The 20,792-nt window shown below is 42.3% G+C and overlaps 1 protein-coding gene across 1 annotated transcript; it reads right to left on the minus strand.

Annotated features, from left to right (window-relative positions):
* Positions 1-171: 171 nt before the first annotated feature.
* Positions 172-17,912, minus strand: LOC133423705 (myosin-6-like). The gene is made up of 38 exons (XM_061714006.1): positions 17,818-17,912; positions 15,490-15,698; positions 15,267-15,410; positions 15,019-15,175; positions 14,905-14,932; positions 13,968-14,073; positions 13,793-13,885; positions 13,617-13,680; positions 13,352-13,450; positions 13,160-13,263; positions 12,934-13,072; positions 12,695-12,813; positions 12,459-12,608; positions 12,210-12,380; positions 11,605-11,914; positions 11,451-11,521; positions 11,159-11,364; positions 10,154-10,277; positions 8,919-9,055; positions 8,587-8,842; positions 7,564-7,806; positions 7,287-7,463; positions 7,043-7,188; positions 6,867-6,957; positions 6,376-6,765; positions 6,063-6,189; positions 5,850-5,968; positions 4,550-4,746; positions 4,254-4,437; positions 3,980-4,145; positions 3,755-3,879; positions 3,348-3,656; positions 3,035-3,238; positions 1,005-1,301; positions 805-909; positions 622-717; positions 402-536; positions 172-299 (listed from the first exon to the last, which is right to left on the minus strand). The coding sequence occupies exons 2-38, from the start codon at positions 15,688-15,690 to the stop codon at positions 279-281; spliced, it is 5,811 nt and encodes a 1,936-aa protein (XP_061569990.1). The 5' UTR covers positions 15,691-15,698; positions 17,818-17,912; the 3' UTR covers positions 172-278.
* Between the last annotated feature and the right edge of the window lie 2,880 nt (positions 17,913-20,792).

Below are 20,792 nucleotides of genomic sequence, written 5' to 3' on the forward strand. Positions count from 1 at the left end.
CGTGGCGTGCTCTACATGTTTAGTCATGTGCAACGGCCTGTTGGTGTTTTCATACCATCTAGATATCACCTCGTGGATGAGGACTGCTGAAGGTAACCTCATCATCACGATTATGTGACACAACATAGACATAATGTATGACTTTAAATCAAATTACACACCAGAGACCAATGGTGCATTCACAACTCATTTATTCTTTAGTCCACTCATGTTGCATGAAGGATGAAGAACAACTACGATGCTGAGATGATCTATCCACAAAGGCCTAGTGAGCAGCTTCACTCTTCTTCGTGGGATTTCTGTTTAAAGAGAGAAGATGTTTGATTTTCATCAATGTTTGAAGTGTGCAGAATGATTTAGAGCAACAAAGGAGGCGACGCATGCTTTTAACGACGGCACACCTTAGATCCAACATCTCGACCCTTTGCTCTGAGCTTGTTGACCTGGGACTCCGCGATGTCAGCCCTTTCCTCCGCCTCCTCCAGCTCATGCTGTAACTTGCGCAGCTTGCCAAGATTTCCGTTGGCTTGTTCCTCCTAAAAGATTAAGATCACTGGCTTTAACACAGATTCCACTTTCATAGGAAACAAAAACCATTTAAACGGCTGTGTCTTAGCTTACAGCCTCCTCTGCAGATCTCTTGTAGGATTTCACTTTCATCTGCAGTTTATCAACCAGGTCCTGCAGACGGCTCAGGTTCTTTCTGTCCTCCTCCGTCTGTTGGTTTACAAATCATAGTTCATTAAGACATAACTTTGTGCAGTTTTGTGTATCACACAGGATCTGCGTGTGTGTAGAGTGTACCTGGTAGGTTAGCTCTTTGATTCGTCTCTCATACTTGCGAATCCCTTTCACAGAGTCACTACTTTTCTTTTGCTCCATATCCACCTCGTTTTCCAGCTCTCTCACCTTGAAATAAAAGGAAGAAAACAAATTTTGTCAGAGCGTAGAAGGCTCAGACTCCTGTATTGCACACCTTCCCTGGGGAGGTTAAAAGCCTTTACCCTGCTCTCCAGCTTCTGGATCTGCTTCTTGCCACCTTTCATGGCTATTTGTTCAGCTTCATCCAGACGGTGCTGCAGGTCTTTGATGGTTTGCTCCATGTTTTTCTTCATGCGCTCCAGGTGGCTGCTGGTGTCCTGCTCCTTCTTCAGCTCCTCTGCCATCATGGCTGCGTCAGTGATGGCCTTCTTTGCCTTCTCCTCGGCATTTCTGCACTCCTGCACCGCCTCCTCCACCTCACCCTGAAGCTGAGTGGTGTCGCTCTCCAGCTTTTTCTTCTGGTTCAGCAGGCTAGTGTTCTGTGGAAGCCAGCGAGTTTTATTTAGAGAGCACATTTTACAGATAGATATCACAGCACTTCATGATAAAATACAATAAAAGTACAAATAGAAACATATAAATGCCCTCAATAACTAAAGGTTTGTATGGATAAGAAAGTCTACAGGTGCTTTTTAAAAAGAAATAAACTATTTTCAATGCAGTGCAACAACTCTGGAAGTACATTCTAAGTAAGGTCCAATTACTTGAGACCCTTGAGTTTAAAATTGGGTTTGGGAGATCTCTAACAACCTCTGGCCAGATGACCCGAGGGTTCAACAAGATGGGTATGGCTCTAATACAGGACTGTCTCAGAAAATTAGAATATTGTGATAAAGTTCTTTATTTTCTGTAATGCAATTAAAAAAACAAAAATGTCATACATTCTGGATTCATTACAAATCAACTGAAATATTGCAAGCCTTTTATTATTTTAATATTGCTGATTATTGCTTACAGTTTAAGATTAAAATTCCCAGAATATTCTATTTTTTTTAGATAGGATATTTGAGTTTTCTTAAGCTGTAAGCCATGATCAGCAATATTAAAATAATAAAAGGCTTGCAATATTTCAGTTGATTTGTAATGTATCCAGAATGTATGACATTTTTGAATTTCACAAAATAAAGGACTTTATCACAATATTCTAATTTTCTGAGACAGTCCTGTAGGTCTGAAACCTACTGAGAATATAAGTGAATATCATCAGAGTAAAAATGGATATAAGACAAAGCAGAAATGGCAAATACTAGATCCTAGAAGGAGAATATAAAGTGAAAACAGAAGAAGGCCTAAAACAGAACTCTGAGGGACCCCACACAACAGATCATGGTCTGTGACGTAAAATTATTTATACAAACGCCCTTCTGTAGCAATTCCCAAAGTAAGATGCTGTGATGTACAGTAGTAGGCACACCTATGATCAGTACTCGAGTTGTAAAATAAAATCAGGGGGGATGGTGGATTTTATCATATGGGGACAGATAATTTGTGCTGATTACAAATAATATAATATATTACAAATAATAGCACTGACCAAAACACCTGCAGAAATACTGCAGGAATGACATAGCAGCAGTTAAATGCAGCCTTCTGTAAGCTTTAAATATCCACTGGGCTTACATCAAATACATCAAAACACAACAATAAAAAACAGTTTTCTGAACTTATCAATATGACTCTGTCCTTCACAGGATAAGTAACATGGATCACTGCAAAAACTCAAAATAAGAATATTTGTCCTATTTCTAGTTAAAATGTCTCATTTTAGTAAAAAAAAATCAAATTTCACTTAAAACAAGACTCATCACTGGAAAAAACAACAATTTTCACCTGTTTCAAGTAGATTTTCACTTAAAATAAGTAGAAAATCTGCCAGTGGAACAAGATTTTTTTGCTTGTAATGAGAAGATAAATCTTGTCCCACTGGCAGATTTTTCTACTTATTTCAAGTGAAAATTTACTTGAAACAGGTGAAAATGGTCAAATAAGTTAATTTTCTGGTGATGACTCTAAATGTTGAAATAGCAGTAAAACCACATTCATTGATGAAATGACATAAGGGATGGAAAGGGGGGATGGCAGTTTTACAGGGGGGATGATTTTGACCGTTTTTATTTCAGGGGGGATGATTTGGACCGTTTTTTTTTCAGGGGGGATGCCACCCCCCCTCATCCCCCTCAACTCCAGTACTGCCTATGATGCAGCTGTTTACCTGTGAGTGCAGCAGCTGGACTCGTTCACTGACATCCAGCAGTTCCTGCTCAGCCAGCTTACGACCCCTCTCAGTCTGCTCCACCAGAGCCCTCAGCTCATCCAGCTCAGACTGCAGGAGGTTGTTGCGCCTCTCCACGATAGCAATGTTCTCCTTCATATCGTCATTGCCACGGAGAGCATCGTCCAGCTGGAGCTGGGAGTCCTGTCAACGCAGAATTTAAAAGGCATGTTTGAAGCTAAATGTATGAAAAGCTGATGAGTTCATAAAAGAAAGGGAAGACTTGAATTCATCTTTGAATATTTTCTTTCACCTTCAGGTGCGCATGGACTCCCTTGAGCTGCTTCTGAGCCTCGGCCGCCTGCCTGTTGGCCTGGCTCAGCTGGATCTCCATTTCATTGAGATCTCCCTCCATCTTCTTCTTCAGTCTCAGAGCCTCGTTCCTGCTGCGAGTCTCCGCCTCCAGGGAGCTCTGCAGAGTGTCCGCCACTCTCTGGTGGTTACGCTTGCTCTGCTCCATCTCCTCGTCCTTCTCGGCCAGCTTGCGCTCAATGTCCGCCTTCACCTGGTTGAACTCCAGCTGAGCCCGGAGGATCTTACTCTCCTCGTGCTCGAGGGAACCCTACAAAAAAAAAACGGCAGATAACTAGCTGTCTTCCATAGCGATTTAGATAAAACACCAAAGTAATGATGGGCACAACACGAAACGGTTTATTTTACCTCGGCTTCCTCCAGAGCAGTTTGTATCTCAGACTTTTCCTGCTCCAGCTGTTTACGGACTTTTTCCAGCTCGTGGATGCTCTTTCCTCCCTCACCAAGTTGCTCAGTCAGGTCAGAAATCTCCTCTGTTTTAAGGAATACTCACTTATTTTAGTATTTACCAACCTCCATGCAGTATGAAGTGTGTCTTAAAGGACAACTCGTCTTTAAATGTTATCTTCGTACCTTGAAGGTTCTTGTTTTCTCGTTTCATGGTTTCCAGGTGATCCAGAGATTCCTCGTAGGAGTTCTTCAGTTTGAAAAGTTCAGTGCTGAGTGAGCGAGCCTCTTTCTGGGCACTTTCTAGCTCCGTCTGGGACTCCTCATACTTCTGCTTCCACTCAGCAAGGACCTGGTCAAGTGTCAGATAAAAACCACCAGAGTTATTTCATCCAGTCGTTAAAATTGATACCAAGTGGGGCAGTTTTTTTCTCTCTCTCTCTCTCTCGTGTGCTGTCACCTTGTCAAAGTTTCTCTGCTTCTTGTCCAGGGCTGCAGCAGCGGCATTAGATCTCTCCACATCCACCATGAGATCCTCAATCTCACCCTGCAGCCTGTGCTTGGTTTTCTCCAGGGACGAGCCTTTGGCATTGGCAGCTTCAACGGCTTCTTCAGCGTCCTGCAAGCGTTGAGCTAGTTTCTTCCTAATAGCAAAAGCACAACAGATGCATCAGATCATTGCCTCGATCATACAGCTGGAAATGAGAGGAATCATCTTCATTTACTTCAGTAAATATGTGAAGTGTGAGTCCTTACTTGGCTTCTTCCAGCTCCTCGGTCCTTTGGATGGCATCAGTTTCATACTTGGTTCTCCACTGAGCCACCTCGGAGTTGGCCTTGGACATGCCGCGCTGGAGTTCGGCTTTAGCCTCCTGCTCCTCCTCAAACTGCTCCCTCAGCAGGTCACAGTCGTGGCGGGCAGACTGCACGGAATGGGCGAGCGCATTCTTGGCCTTTGAAAAGGAACATTATAAGTTAGGGTGTTTGGCTTGAAGATACTGGTGTGCACGCCCGCCGATAGGGGGGGGACAAACGGGTCTGAAAAAAGAACTGAAAAAAAAAAAAAAAATTAAATTTTTTAAATTTTTTTCTCATTAAAGGAGCATGAGGCTCCTTTTAAGAAATGAGACTCTCTAGCGCCACCCTTCACCGCGACGGCCGTCAGGGGTACTGCAGCCAACAGTGAAGCCGGCACTGGAGAACGGGGAGAACGTGCATGCAGCGTCATGTGACGTCACATCCGCAGCCCAGCGCGGGAAATTCGGGCCCAGAATTGCAGCACATTTTGCAGCACACAGCCTGTTCAAGGCAACGGAAAGATACACTAGAGGGCTCATTCTTTTGGGTTTGGAACGCTTCATCTGACATTATTACTAGAAAACTTAAAATGTATACGAATTTTTTTCATAAATTCTGCCTCAATCCGGCCTCAAGCTCCTTTAAATTATGGAATCATTTTTCAAAATGTTTCAAAATATGCCTTTTGTGGAAAAAATATGTAGTTTTTGAGTTACATAAAAGCTTGTTATTTGTTTTCTTCCTAATTGTCCTTGTGGTCAAGAACCCCCAACACAAAAATGGTTTGGCCGCTGATTTGATGCAAAATAAAAAAAAAAAAATGCAAACAAAATTTGATGTTATCCTTTAATTCAACCATTAGAATGGTCAAAATGTCCGGTCAGCACAAGTCCGGTCCTCAGAAAAGAAGAGAAAAGAGAAAAGAGAAGAAGAAAATAGAGGCCTCAGAGATTCCCTACACAAATATTTTAAAAAGGTGGTGACGGTGAAGCTGGAATTAATAAAGTCAGCGTAGAGCAAGGTAAGAAACAGCAGCCAACGTTTACCAACCTTGTAACTTAACCTAACTGGCTAGCTCTAATGTTAACGTCCATTAGCTTGAATAAAAACCTGAAGAGCAGAGGGAGAGGAGAGGAAGAGGAGAAGGAGAGGCGCAGGGGGGCCCATCTTAGATTATTTTGCCCCGGGCCCCGGCAGGACTGTCAGCTGGCCTGCTGGTGTGTGTATCTTTAAAGCATCGGATTAAAGTCAAACTCACCTTTACTTCCTCCTCCAGCTGTCTCTTGAGGTCTTCAATCTGCTGAGTGTAGGACAGCTTCCCTCGGGTCAGCTGGGAGACCAGGGAGTCCTTCTCCTCCAGCTGCCTCAGGATCTCACCTGTGAGACGAGGGTTTGGTTTACTGCACGGACTAATCTCTGGGGTGCTAACTCAGAAGTAGCATTAAAGATGTTACAACAGCATGTGCGTTACCATTTTCAGTTTGAAGCTTTGCCTTGTGCATTGTGAAGTCATTGATGCTTCGCTGGGACTCATCGGATTTCGTCTTGTATTCAGACACTTGGTCCTCCAGAGTGCGGCACAGTTTCTCCAAGTTGGACTAAACAAAGGGATTGAATTGGATTATTATTTATTATTATTTAAAGATAATAAATTCATGTAATGCCCTGTGAGTTTTTTTCTCCCCTTTGGTGTGTTTTTTCTTATTGTTGGAATACAATCCGTAATTTAAAAGATGAGACCAAAAACGGAACTTTCTGGCGAACTTTTGGTTTGTCATTCTTACTTTGACTTTGACGATCTGCTCCATGTTGGAGACCACATCGTCCAGCTCCAGCCTGAGCTCGCTCTTCTCTTTCTCCAGCTTCTGTTTGACTCTCTGCAGGTTGTCGATCTGCTCCCCGAGGTCAGCCACGCTGTCTGCGTTCTTCTTACGCAGCGCACCGGCGGTGGCCTCGTGCTGCAGAGTGGCCTCTTCCAGGTCTCGCCGCATCTTCTGGAACTCGGCCTCCCTCTTCTTGTTCATCTCGATCTGGGCCGCAGTGGCTCCTCCGGCCTCCTCCAGCCTCTCGCTGATCTCCTCCAGCTCCCTGGCCAGGTCAGCCCTTTGCTTCTCCACTTTGGCTCGGGCAGCTCGCTCGGCCTCCAGTTCTTCTTCCAGCTCCTCAATCCGAGCCTTTGGTGGAATTCGGTAAATGAGTTACATTTTATGAGTAAGAATTGGGATAATAAAACGGAAAGCAAAAGCGTAACATGAAAAGTTAACGATGCATTTACCTGTAACTCCTTCAGTTTTTTCTGAAGCTGAGACCCCATGGCTTGCTCATCCTCAATTTTACTGAGCTGCTGGCTGATTTCAAAGTCTTTCCTACATTCAGTGACATGACATTTTGCTTCAGTAACAAGTTATTTTAAGCAAGCTTGATTTTTTTTTTTTTATGTTATAGTTTTACTTTTTGAGTTTTTCCTCCAGCTGCTGCCTGTCATTCTCCAGATCCATCACATTTTCCTGGGTCAACTTTAAGTCTCCCTCCAGCTTTCTTTTGGCCCGTTCCAGGTCCATTCTCACTTTTTTCTCCTGCTCCAGAGATCCTTCAAGCTAAACATAAAAAAAAAACCAGGCCAAACATTTACTTCATCAGCTTTTTTTTTTGTCTACATCTTCTCTCTAATGGATATAAACTTGAATGTACACACATCATCGACTTGCTGCTCCAGCTTGACTTTGGCCTTAGTGAGACTGTTGACTTTGTCCTCCTCGCTCTGAAGGTCATCCAGCGTTTGCTGATGAGCCTCCTGAAGCGCTTTCTTCTCTTTGGTCAGCTTCGCGATGATTTCATCCAAAGCTGCCATCTCTTCCGTCAGGTTTTTAACCTAAACACGTCACAAAAGCAAGGCCAGTTTGACCTACACGTCAGACCCCAAACTACAGCAAACTACGCTCATATTGGTCTCAGGCTATGAGTTTTTATACCTTGTTCTCAGTGGCGTGTTTTTCCTTTTCCACTTTAGCCAGAGTCAGCTCCAGATCATCGATGTCCTTCTTGAGCTCTGAACACTCATCCTCCAGCTTCCGCTTCTTGGCAGTCAGCTCTGCATTCATCTCTTCTTCATCTTCCAGTCGCTCTGTCAACTCTTTGGATTTGGCCTCCAGCTGGATCTTGCTCTTGATCAGGCCTTCGCAGCGCTCCTCCGCATCTGTGAGATTGTCTTGCTCCTACAGACGGGACATTAGACCGGCATTGTCATTCCTGACAGCTGTGTGCACAGGTGTCAAGTAACGAAGTACAAATACTTCGTTACCTTACTTAAGTAGAAATTTTGGTTATCTATACTTCACTGGAGTAATTATTTTTCAGACGACTTTTTACTTTTACTCCTTACATTTTCATGCAATTATCTGTACATTTTACTCCTTACATTTTAAAAACAGCCTCGTTACTCTATTTCATTTCGGCCTTTAAAAAAAACTATCCAGTTAAATTGCTCCATCCGGATAGAGTGAATTTGGTTGTGGTTGTTTCAGTTCTTGTCCAGTTTTGTTCTTACATCCGTTCCCTCAGATTCCTGCAACTAAACTTGGATGTACATTCCAATAAAGGTTAGGATAAATGATAATATGCCTCTGAAGTTTGACTTTTTGCACCATTACAATACTTATAGGACACTAGTCATCATATCTCCTGCTCTCTGAAACACATGTTAATGCTCAATAGTACACATATATGGTTCTTTAATATATTTGCATTATACTAAGATGCATTCATTTTCAATGGCTTTTTTCCTTAATGGCTTTTTTCTCCCTTACATTACTTTTACTTTTATACTTTAAGTAGTTTTGAAACCACTTTTATACTTTTACTTGATTAAAAACTTGAGTTGATACTTCAACTTCTACAGGAGTATTTTTAAACTCTAGTATCTATACTTCTACCTGAGTAATGAATGTTAATACTTGTGTGTATATGTTGTGAGTGAGCTGAGTGGACCCTCTTACTGATTGCATCTGGAGCTGTAGGTCATTCTTCTCCTGGAGAAGGGTCACCATTTTTTCCTCCAGCTCTTTCTTGCGGGCTTCGCTTTTGGCGTAAAGCTCTTTGAGCTTTGTGAATTCCTCTTTCATGTTTGCCATCTCTTTCTCGGTCTCTGCTGATTTCAGCAGGGGTTTGATCTTGAAGAACATCTTCATCCAGGGCCAGTTCTTGACCCCCATGAAGGCACGGATGTTCCACTGGATTACCAGTAGGGAATCCCTGCGGGTGGCATCAGAGCGCTGAGTTTGTTTGTCAGCATAATCCTTGACGGTGGTTATGAGGTGTTAGCACCTACCTGCGCTCAACTATTTTCTGGAATTCAACCCTGGCAAGATGTCCTCTGGCTCGTGCTTGAATTCCAGTGATGATGAGAGCAAGACGATCATCTCTCATCTCCTCAAGAACACCCAGCAGACCAGCTTTGAAGAACACCTGATAGCATGAGAAATGTTTCAGTTGTTTTCTTTAAACACACACAAAAAGCTGTATTTTGACATTCAACACTGGTGTTAACACGACACCAGAACCAGAGCCGGATTAAATAAATGGACTACACTAGGCAGACTGTGATTTTTGGGCCCCCCTCCATCGATGTTATTTATGAATTGAAATCTTAAACTTACCAAAGTTAATTTTAAAAGTTAATTCACATTTACATAGCATAGTCATAGTCAAGTTGGTTCTTTGTATTCCAAAATAAGTCATGTGTTGTATATTAAACAGTCTATCAGACTAGCTCTTGATTCTTTTCGCGAAATTTTTGGGTTTTTCGGGTCGGATCGGGTGTCTATATGCGCAATTTTAACTCTCCAATTAGCAAAATACTGGATACCTTCCCCTGCCTCATCATCATTTGGCTTGCCTCGATGCGGGGCCCCACGACTGCTTGAGACCCGGTCGGGTCGGTGATTTTTCTAACAAATTGATCAAACGAGCCTTTCAGAGAGGCACTAAACTCTTCCATTTTCTTTATTTTTTTCCTTTTTCATCCCCTGATGGAAATTTCCTGAATTTGTCTCGTTCTCTCGACATTGTGTGACAGTTTGTTCCAACTCCACCCGTCTGGATCAGAGCACCTTGTGTCTGCGCTTGGTCTGACGCAGTTGTATTGAACAACAGACACGCGCATCATTGCACATATTGATATGCACAGACTAATACACATTTAGGTCTGTAATGGAACGTGACTGTTGATATTTATAAGGGAAAAAACGAGAAAAAAAAATTTGGAAAAAAAAACAAAAAAAAACGACCCATAGCGCGAGGCCCCATGCGGTCGCACGGTTCGCACACCCCTTGCGGCGGCCCTGTGTGTATGAATGCGTATATATATGTATACATACTAAATATAGTAATAATGCACATATATATATGCCTTAGGTTTTTTACCGGCATGGTATCAACCATTAATATGTGTGCAGGTAGCTGTTGGTTTTTTTGTCCCTCTGTCTGGGCCCCTCCCCTGTCAATCGGGCCCTAGGCACATGCCTAGTTTGCCTTTGCGTTAATCCGGCTCTGACCAGAACCCACCTTTGTGTGTCCCAGTCTGTACTGCTCATGATCGATGTCCAAAGAGCCCAAAAGCTTTTCTGCTGCTTTCTTGTTGTCAATGAACTGCCCTTCAGGGATAGCGTTAGGGTTCAAGATGCGATATCTGAAATGAAAGCAGGTAAACATCTTCAATCCCTGAACAGACCTTGAGATGAGTCGTTAGCACACATTGGAAAGCGTAAAAACTCAGACCCTCATCTGTCTTATGAAATGTGTGTTGGTAACATTTGGTTGCAGTGGCTTTGGTTATCCGGCTCGGAGGTGGATTGGCTCGGCTTTTCTACATGGCACAACCTACCCTGATCCAGATCGCACATCACAATACCTCCCCAACGTTGTTCCTTAAGACTCGATTAATGTTATTATTATTCCTTCAGTTAAAATTGTTGAAATTTCATGAATTAGTAAACTATAGTATTCTGCAAATTATGTTTAAAGCTCATAAAAAACCTTTACCAATCAACATTCAGAAAAGATTTGAAAAAAGAGAAAGCAAGTATAACTTAAAAGGAACAGAGATTTTAAAAAAAAAAACAAGATTCAGGACTAAATTGATGGAACGTTGTGTTTCTGTGAAAGGAATCAGTTTATGGAACAATCTGAATAAAGAAAACAAAGAATCCAAATCAAACATTACATTCAAAAGAACAATTAAAGCCTATAATTAAATATGTTAGTTAAGTTTGATTGACATACCCATAGACGGCGGTAATTTTATTTTATTTTAGTTTGTTATTTACTTAGTTGTTCTTTTTTTTGTTTTTCTTTTATTAATTTATGTTATTTGTGAATTTATTTCTTGAAAAAAGGGGCAGATTAGATAAGATTCTTTTTCTTTCTGCTCCCTTTTCATTCACAATTTATGAACATTTGTATTTGTATTGAATTGTTTGTTTTATTTTTTGAATGAAATAAAGAATAAAATGAATGAATGGAATGAAATGAAAATGAATGTTAATTGATGTGGTAAATGAGTTATCTTGCCTTTGCTTGAAGTCTCCATACTGGATCCTGTTGGGGAATCCCTTCCTGCAGATCCTGATGCCCTCCAGCACGCCATTACAGCGCAACTGGTGCATGACCAGAGGATTCTCCATCGCCCCGGGAGTCTTGGACTCATTGGGAATGATGCACCGCACAAAATGAGGGTGAGTTGACCTGAGGTTGGTCATCAGCTTATTCAGATTTTCCTGTGGATCAACACAATACAAATACGTAAACAAGTTTCGTTATGTAATCAATCTACAATATCTCCCAGATCTTGAAAGTGTTTTACCCTGTGCAGCGCAGACACAGTCTGGAAGGAAGAACCTTTCTTCTTTGCTCCTTTTCCTTTTGCGTCCGCAGCTGTATAGCAATTGGCACAGTTTAATTACTGTTAAACAGTTGAAGGACAACAATGTTGATCAGCTTGGCTAAAGAGGCCTCACCTGAGTCTGCGCCGGCATACCCAGCAAACAGCACACCCAGTAGCTTCAGCGTGGACTTCTGATAGAGCCCAACTACAGTCTCATTCAGTGGGTCCTTGTTCTTCACCAGCCAGTTACCGATGTTGTAATCAACGGTACCAGCATAGTGAACCAGGGAGAAATGAGCCTCTGGTCTCCCTTTAACAATCCTGGGCTTCTGGAAGTTAGGACTTTTACCCAGGTGGTTGTCGTACAGTTTGGCTTTGAATGTTGAATCGCTGGCTTTGGGGAACATGCACTCCTCTTCAAGGATGGACATGATGCCCATGGGCTACAGAGACAGATGAATGACAAGGCAGACTCTCACACGCCAACGCCAACACAATGAACCCGTTTGAAAGCATGCAGGCAGGAAACTTGTTTATATAGAGAGCAGGGAGATGTAATTTACTAAAATACGATCTTGAAACCACAGACGGCCGTCTGACTACTGCCAGCCTATCACTAGTGTTGTTATAACTAGTCTTTGCTGAGATATACGTCATCTGCATACATTTGAAACCATTAGTCACTAATTTAAGCCTTCAAATGATGGGCACTGAGTTCTCAGTCTGAAAAATACCAACCTTCTCAATGAGCTCAATGCAGGCTGCCAAGTCCATGCCAAAGTCAATGAACTCCCACACGATGCCCTCTTTCTTGTACTCCTCTTGCTCCAACACAAACATGTGGTGGTTGAAGAACTGCTGCAGCTTCTCATTAGTGTAGTTGATGCACAGTTGCTCAAAGGTGTTGAACTGGAAACCATTAGCAAAGACAGAGTGTGACTATGTGGTCCTCAAGAGTCCAAAGCCCATCAAACTCTCAACACTTACGTCAAAGATCTCAAATCCAGCGATGTCCAACACACCAATGAAGTACTGGCGAGGCTGTTTGGTGTCCAGTGACTGGTTGATTCTTATCACCATCCACAAGAACATCTTCTCGTACACTGACTTGGCCAGAGCACCAATGGAGTAGTTGATCTGAAACAACATGGAATCGGCTAATTTAGCTTGACGTGGTTTTGTTATGCCTCCCCAACATGCAGTGTGTTTTTACTTCAACTGACCTGCTGCACGCTTTGGCCTTTGGTGACCCACTCGTTGCCTACTTTCACCCTCGGGTGGCACAGTCCCTTGATGAGGTCAGCAGAGTTTAGGCCCATGAGATACGCTACTTTGTCAACATCTGTAAATGGATTTAATGACGCAGAACCATTACTACATCATTCTTTCTGTGTCATAGACACTTATTTTGTGTAAAAGTGGACCGATAAGCATTTTGTTTTATGCTCTGATGAGCTGTTACCCTCTGTGCCGTCGGGCTCTCCTTGTTCCTCCCTCTGCTTCTGTTTGAATTTCATGTTTCCATAATGCATGATGGCACCGGTCAGCTTGTAAATGCCATTCTTTTCCTCTTGGGTGAAGCCCAGCACATCAAAAGCTGACTAAAATGGCAAAAATTGAATTTGAGTTAGTTGTGAAACTATGTGTGGCGTGTCCACGCAAGCATTCTTTCACGCCTTTCCTCTCACATCAGTAAGCATCAGCTCCTCTGAGTCATTAATGGATTTCACAGTCGTCTCTCCTTGGGAGATATATTGGTAGTCATAGGGGTTGTTGGTGATCAGGAGCATATCTGTCGAAGGAGAAACAAGAGTCAGTTTTTGGGGTTTGTGGTGTTTATTTAGTGTTCCACAACACGTATTTGTGAATTCAGCTCTCACCCAGCAGTTCTGGTTTCTGCTGGGACAGAATTTGGTAGAAAATGTGGTAATCTCTCTCAGCCTTGAGCTGATAGGTCACACGAGATTTCTCCAGCAGATCTGAAGACATAAAATATCAGTGACATCACCAAGAGATGAAATCAAATGAGAGACCACAATGATGTGCTTTCAAATGTAGAATATATTCTGAATTTTATCAGGTAGATATTCAAATACAACATGAGGTGCACAGGTAGCTGTTGGTTTTCATTCGCAGCTTACTCACACGTCTCAATGTCGGCCGAGGACAACTTTCCACTGACTCCAAAATGGATCCGAATGAATTTACCCTGTTAAAGGGGATTAAAAGTAAAGCAAGTAAAGTTAAAGTTCCCATCTTCCCTGGTCTTCCCTGAACCCCAACCTCTGGGCTCTGTTGATCAGTGCAACACAGACACTCACAAATCTGGAGGAGTTGTCATTTCTAATGGTCTTGGCATTTCCAAAAGCCTCCAGAGCAGGATTGGCCTGGATGATTTGATCCTCCAGAGTCCCCTGCGGGTCCAGAAAAGTTGTTCAAACGAAAGCACTGAAACTGTCTTCGTCATGCTGAAACGTCAGCCAGATTCCCACCAACCTTTTTCTCCTGACTCGGATCCTTCTTGCCAGTTGCAGCTGCAATGCTGGCAAAGTACTGGATGACTCTCTTGGTGTTCACGGTCTTTCCTGCACCAGATTCTCCGCTGAGGGGGCAACACAGTCGTACGTATATGAACTGAACCCTTCTTATAGTGGAAGCTAGGGCTGTTCGATTTGGCCCAAAAATAAAATCTCGATTTTTTTTCTCTCAAAATCCGATTTTCGATTACGATTATTTTGTGAATTGACAAAAGGCAAAGAAATGATTTCAAATATGCTGTTTTTTTATTGAACATTTGCCCCATTGGGCTTTAAGTGCAAACTTTGCTCTTATTAAACCAAAAATGAATGAATAAAGTGCAAAACTCTGTAAAATAAGTTGAAAAAAAGTTTTAAAAAATATAATAAAATATAAAGTTTTATCTCTGAAAAACAAAATCAGCAAATCAGCACTTGCAAACATACAGTAAGTTATATTTCCAATTAAATAAAACAAGACATTTTCTAATTAAACTAAACTGGGTTTCTAATGCTAAATAATAATGCTACCCATGAAGGAGGTAGAGGTGTGTAATGTCAGTCATTACATTTGCTATTCACATTTGCAAGTTTTTTGCAAGGAACACGATCCGGTCTACCGCATCTGGCTTGAGGGATGCCCGGTGGCATGTTACAACGCCCCCTCCTACACTAAAGAGCCTCTCCCATGGGGCACTTGTTGCAGGTATTGAGAGGTATTTCCATCAATCATTAATATGGTATCAATCATTAATATGTGTGCAGACAAGGTAAAAAAAAAAAAAAAAAAGTGAAAAATCGATTTTACGATTTTCACGTTTTACCATCGTTCTAATTACATAATCGCGATTACGATTTAAAATCGATTAATCGAACAGCCCTAGTGGAAGCACATAAGATACACAAAGACGGCTTACGTGATAAGGATGGACTGGTTTTCTCTGTCTACAGGGTGGAAGACAAGGCTCAGTGTCAGGACTGTTTTCATTGAACGTTGGCATGAGAAACTGCCGTGTGAGAATCAAACATACCAGACAGCATGTACTGGTAGGCGTTGTCAGAGATGGAGTAGATGTGAGGAGGAGCTTCAGTCCTCTTCTTCCCCCTGTAGGCAGCCACCACCTGCTTATCGTACACTGGCAGCCACTTGTAGGGGTTGACAGTCACACAGAACAGCCCGGAGTAGGTCTGCGGACAGAAATACAGACAACCGGTGTTTTTGACTAGACTAAAGGTGTCACAGAGTGGGGGGATCTGCAGGTAAGAGGTGAAGACTCACGTAGATCATCCATGCTGCATAGCGCTCTTTGAGGTTAAACAGCACAGCGGGTTCATGGAGGAAGGTGAACATCGCCATGTCCTCGATTTTATCGAACTTAGGCGGGTTCCTGGGGTGGACATCTATCTCCTTTACAGTTACCGTCTGAAAAGATTTAACATCTTTGTTTAACCTTAATTCTTGTCAACCTCCGGCAGTAAAGGTAGCTATGGGACACACGCACCTTTCCTTCCTCAGTTTCAACAGTGACCATGTCACCATCTCTGCTGGAAACCATGGCTTTGACGTACTCCACCGCTGCGTCAGGCACAAAACAAGCCTTCTTCATGTCGAAAACCCGGGTCTGAGCCTCCAGGCGCTCCTTGTCTGATTTTCTCAGGAAAGTAGCTGCACCCCCAAACTCCGCCATGAGAGCGTCACCCATCTTGAAAGCTGTGGAATAAGTTCTCAGTGTCAAAGCAGTCGGGAAAGTGGACGTCCCATAAGGTCTAATGATCTTCACGATGGATGCTAGTTTTTTTTGAATATCAGAAACAATCGGAGAGTAAATCGGCTGCAAAAACTCAAAATCTTACCAGGAAAAGTTGTCTTATTTCTAGTTAAAATGTCTCATTTTTAGTCAAAAAATCTCATTACACTTAAAACAAGACTAATTACCAGAAAAATAACTTGTTATTTGACAATTTTCACCTGTTTCAAGTCAATTTTCACTTGAAATAAGTAGAAAAATCTGCCAGTGGGACAAGATTTATCTTCTCATTACAAGCAAAAAAATATTGTTGATTTTTCTACTTATTTTAAGTGAAAATCTACTTGAAACAGGTGAAAATTGTTATTTTTTTTCCAGTGATGAGTCTTGTTTTAAGTGTAATGAGATTTTTTTTGACTAAAAATGAGACATTTTAACTAGAAATAAGAAATATTCTTGTTAAGATTTTGAGTTTTTGCAGTGGGCATCATTGTGAGTCCAGATATCACAATCCGCTGCATCTAGCTTGCCATCAGAGTGGAAGGAGGCAGAAATTAGTGCAATTTTCAAAAAAGGATGTAAGGCATTAGCAGGAAATTACAGACCAGTCAGCCTGACGTCAGTAATATGTAAATCGATGGAAAAACTAATAAGGACGAACATAGTTGAGCATATGAAATCTAATAAGCTTTTTAGCAATAAACAGTACGGGTTTATATCTGGTAGATCAACTACACTTCAACTCCTTACAGTTCTCGAAAAATGGTCAGCAGCTGTAGAAGGAGGTCAGTCAGTGGACTGTATATATATGGATTTCCAAAAAGCCTTCGACACGGTTCCCCACAGAAGACTCATAGCAAAACTGAAGGCTTATGGTATTGATGGGAGAGTCGTAGACTGGGTAAGGGACTTTTTAAGGGATAGGAGACAGCGGGTAGTGGTAAATGGAGCAGCCTCACACGAGTGACGTCGGGAGTTCCACAAGGCTCCGTGTTGGGCCCTGTGCTCTTCGTCATTTATATAACGATCTACCCAGTTCAGTGAAATCAGATGTATATGTTTTTGCAGATGACACAAAAGTATTCAGAATCATCACAAATGACTCCGACAGAGTTGAACTCCAATCAGATCTTGACAGGGTGAGTACCTGGAGTGATACTTGGTTACTGAGACTGAACCCTGACAAGTGTAAGCATCTAAATATTACAAAAAAAGGTAACAATAATGTAAACTATAAAATTGGAGACATAGTGGTCAAACAAATACAGGAGGAAAAGGACTTGGGGGTCACGATTGACAGTACATTAGAATTCCAAACCCACATCTCAGATAAGGTCAAGAAGGCCAATTCCATGTTGGCTATAATAAAAAGAACTTTTTTAGATCTTAATAGTGAAGTGCTGTTACCATTATATAAAGCTCTGGTGAGGTCTCATTTAGAATATGCTAACTCTGTTTGGAGCCCTTACAAAGTTAAATACATTGAAAAAATTGAGGGTGTTCAGAGAAGAGCTACGAAAGTAGTCCCAGGTCTGAATTGGTTGTCCTATGAAGAGAGACTAAGAGCTCTGAAACTGCCAACCCTTGTATACAGGAGACACAGAGGGGACATGATCGAAGTATACAAGCTTGTACATGAGATATACGATGCCACAGCCGAACCTATTGTTCAGTTCTGGAACAGAAACTCTTTGAAGTTGTTCCCTCAAAAGTGTCACTCAGAGAAGAGGAGGAACTTTTTCACACTGCGCGCGGTCAAAGAGTGGAATGAACTTCCAGAGGAAGCCGTGCAGGCCCAGTCTGTGAACTCTTTCAAGAACAGACTGGATAGGTTCTGGTCAAACAAAGACTTTTTGTACGATTTTAGAGCTGATAGGTGATGCAAAATGGAATCAATTAATCTGTGTGTGATTTTATGAAACGTTTTGAATGTAAATTTTAGTCCTATGTATTTATTGTAAGTTATTCTTGATACCGATGTAAAGGACACATGTCCTGTATCGGTCAATTTATTAAACTTAAACTTTATTAAACTTAAACTAGATAGTTGTGCTGAAGGCGAAGCAATATGAAGATCTTTACCTGCTTCCTTTTCCCAACCCCCTCGACTGATTTGATGTGTTGGTTTTCTGGAAATAAAAAAGATAACTTTACATTTCAACAGTGATGTGACAGCGGAGTCATAATAAAAACCCTGAATGCTTACCTGCAGGTGCTGTGTGTCTGTCCTCCCTGCTCCGTCCTCTCCTCTTTTTATACGTGCGGGAGGCAGGGCCGGGCCTCGTAGCCGCCCTAGAAGGACAGAGCAAGAACACAAAGGATCAAAAAGGGAAACATCTGTATTTGGAAATAAAGGGGTGGACAAGTATAACCTGGATGTAACCATTGGTGCTGGCCCTGTTTCAGCATCTATTTTGGTTGTGTCCTTCTTGTGGACAAAGAAAAATGTAAAATGTCTCGTTTGTTAATCAGGAAATTAGTTGCTGATTGTTGTAATGTTACCTGTTGTATTAAAGTGTGTTACTCTTTATATTATGTTTATGTAATAATTGCGTGGGGGTCATGTTCTGGGTCTCTGGAATGCTCCTAGAGACAACTTTTGTTGTAATAGATGCTTTAAAAATAAAATTGAATTGAAAATTGAAAAATTAGACCTTTTCTTACACTGATTTCTTAACTAAATGATACCCTCCCCAAACACACACACACACACACACACACACACACACCTCATTCTACCCCCCATCTACTACATTAACTGTGAGTGACTCTGCTATTGTATTTAACCCATTGTCCTGGAAGTCAAAGATCAACTTTCTCCAAGTCCTTCTCTGCCTCCCAGTGGACCTCAGCTGACTCTCCTCCGTCTAAAATAAAAAGATGTGGCGTGACAGCTGCCTGCTCTGAAACACCTCCGCCTCCATACTGTAAATAAATACATTCAAGGAGAACATTTGTCACCTCCACCCGTGTGAACACGGTGATGATGACAGCGGGGTCGCTGCTGGTAAGTGTCACGTTAGCAGCCGAGAGACCCCTTAATCATGTGTTTATCGCTCCGGGACACCTGAAGACCTACTCAAGAAACACGGGGCCCCTTTTTGGCATTAACGGCTTCACACTTCGCGGGTTCAGGGCGACCTTGCGAGTCTTGACAGGTGGCTGTCTGCACCCGGGCCGCCGCTCCTCCGCACATCCAGGCCCACCAAGGCCATGGCTGAGGCTGTCATTCCCAGCTGTCTTGTGTCCCTCCAGGAACTTCAGACCTAAGCTGAGCCCCCGTATATGCAGCGGTGGGGGGGGGGTGCAAGCAGGAGGCTGAACATATACAGGAGCAGGACGAGTATAACTCATTTAGTGTTGGTTTGGAATTGATCTCCTTTAATCAGGGTTTTAAAAGCTTTGATTGGTAATACAGAGATTATGTTTGTGTTTATTAAGGATCCCCATTAGCCGACGCACAAATGCCAGGCTAGTCAAAGTACAATATAAACAACAATACACAATAACATACAATTCCAGTTACAAAACATACACAGATCCAATTGCAATTAAAAAGAGAAGAAAAGAAGAAAAAGAAAAGAAGAAATCACAGTTCCCAAAATGATAACATAATACTATTAAAGGAGCATGAGGCCGGATTGAGGCAGGATTTATGAAAAAAAATGCGTATATGTTTTAAGTTTTCTAGTAATAATGTCAGATGAAGCGTTCCAAACCAAAAAGAATGTTTCCTCTAGTGTATCTCTCCTTTGCCTTGAACAGGCTGTGTGCTGCAAAATGTGCTGCAATTCAGACTCCGAATTTCCCGCGCTGTCCTGCGGATGTGACGTCACATGACGCTGCATGTGCGTTCTCCCCGTTCTCCAGTGCCGGCTTCACTGTTGGCTGCAGTACCCCCAACGGCCGTCGTGGCGAAGGGTGGCGCTAGAGAGTCTCATTTCTTAAAAGGAGCCTCAGCTCCTTTAACTCTCCAGTCTAAAAAATGACTTAACGTGTTTTTTTAATGATTTCTTGTTCGGAATGCTCCTAATATTTAAAGGAAGAGTGTTCCATGATGAAATTGCTCTTTATACAACAGTGTTTTTCATTGAATGAGTTCTTGGTCTTGGTAATGTAAGTTGACGCTGAGTTGAAGCTCTGGTACTGTAATGATGTACATCTGCACTATAACTAATCTGATTTGAGAAGGCAGTGTGATGCCTGCTATGAATAATGTTTCGAATAAATAATAATAAACTGGTAGATAACCTATGATTCACCTTCAGCCAACTGAGACAAGAATGCATTTGGTCAACACTAGATCTATAAGAACAATTAAGAGTAAGTCTAGCTGCCCTATTTGGAGCTGTTTGTAACTTTGTAAGCTCAGACTTAGGTGCAGACTCAGAGGTAGATAATATAATGTATATAAACTACTCCATTCATCAACCTGAAGGGGGTTTGTGGCAGGGCGAGTGCCACAGGGGCCCGACCGAAGGACGGAGAGACACAGAGTTTCGTGCAGAACCGTTTATTTAATAATCACCCACACACAGTGCACAAGCACCTCCGCATGACAGCAGCTCCGACCCTCTTTTCTGCTGTCCAGCTCCGCCTTATAAGGCAGGCAGGGTGGAGAGATCCACTCAGGCGGATGGGACACAGGTGCGCGTGTCCTATCCACCTCTCCACCCTGCCACAGGGTTTTATTTACTTTTTTGATATGGATGTGGTTGCACTTCTTTACTGAGAGAAAAGTGAAACAATGAAATGATCTCTTCTTCCTCTCTGCTTCACCGGGACAGAAAAACAGTCAAGATGACGTGCCAAGATGAGCAGATCTCATCCCGCCAGTACATCCAGCAGAGCCCTGGTAAATGACGTAGTCAGCGGCTGTCTAGAGGTAATATTTGCCACATGTCCCTATAAACCCAAGGTCACAAGAGATGCTCACGTTATGGAGATAAAAAGAAGGACAAATCCCTGTCCAGGAAATAAAATGACATGTCCTTCCCTCTCCTCATCACCATCAACAGGGTCCACGTGTTCCCCTGCGAGACCCATTTCAGCAACAT

This window comes from Cololabis saira, chromosome 22 (genome assembly GCF_033807715.1).
Source record: "Cololabis saira isolate AMF1-May2022 chromosome 22, fColSai1.1, whole genome shotgun sequence".
NCBI classification, from domain to species: Eukaryota; Metazoa; Chordata; class Actinopteri; order Beloniformes; family Belonidae; genus Cololabis; species Cololabis saira.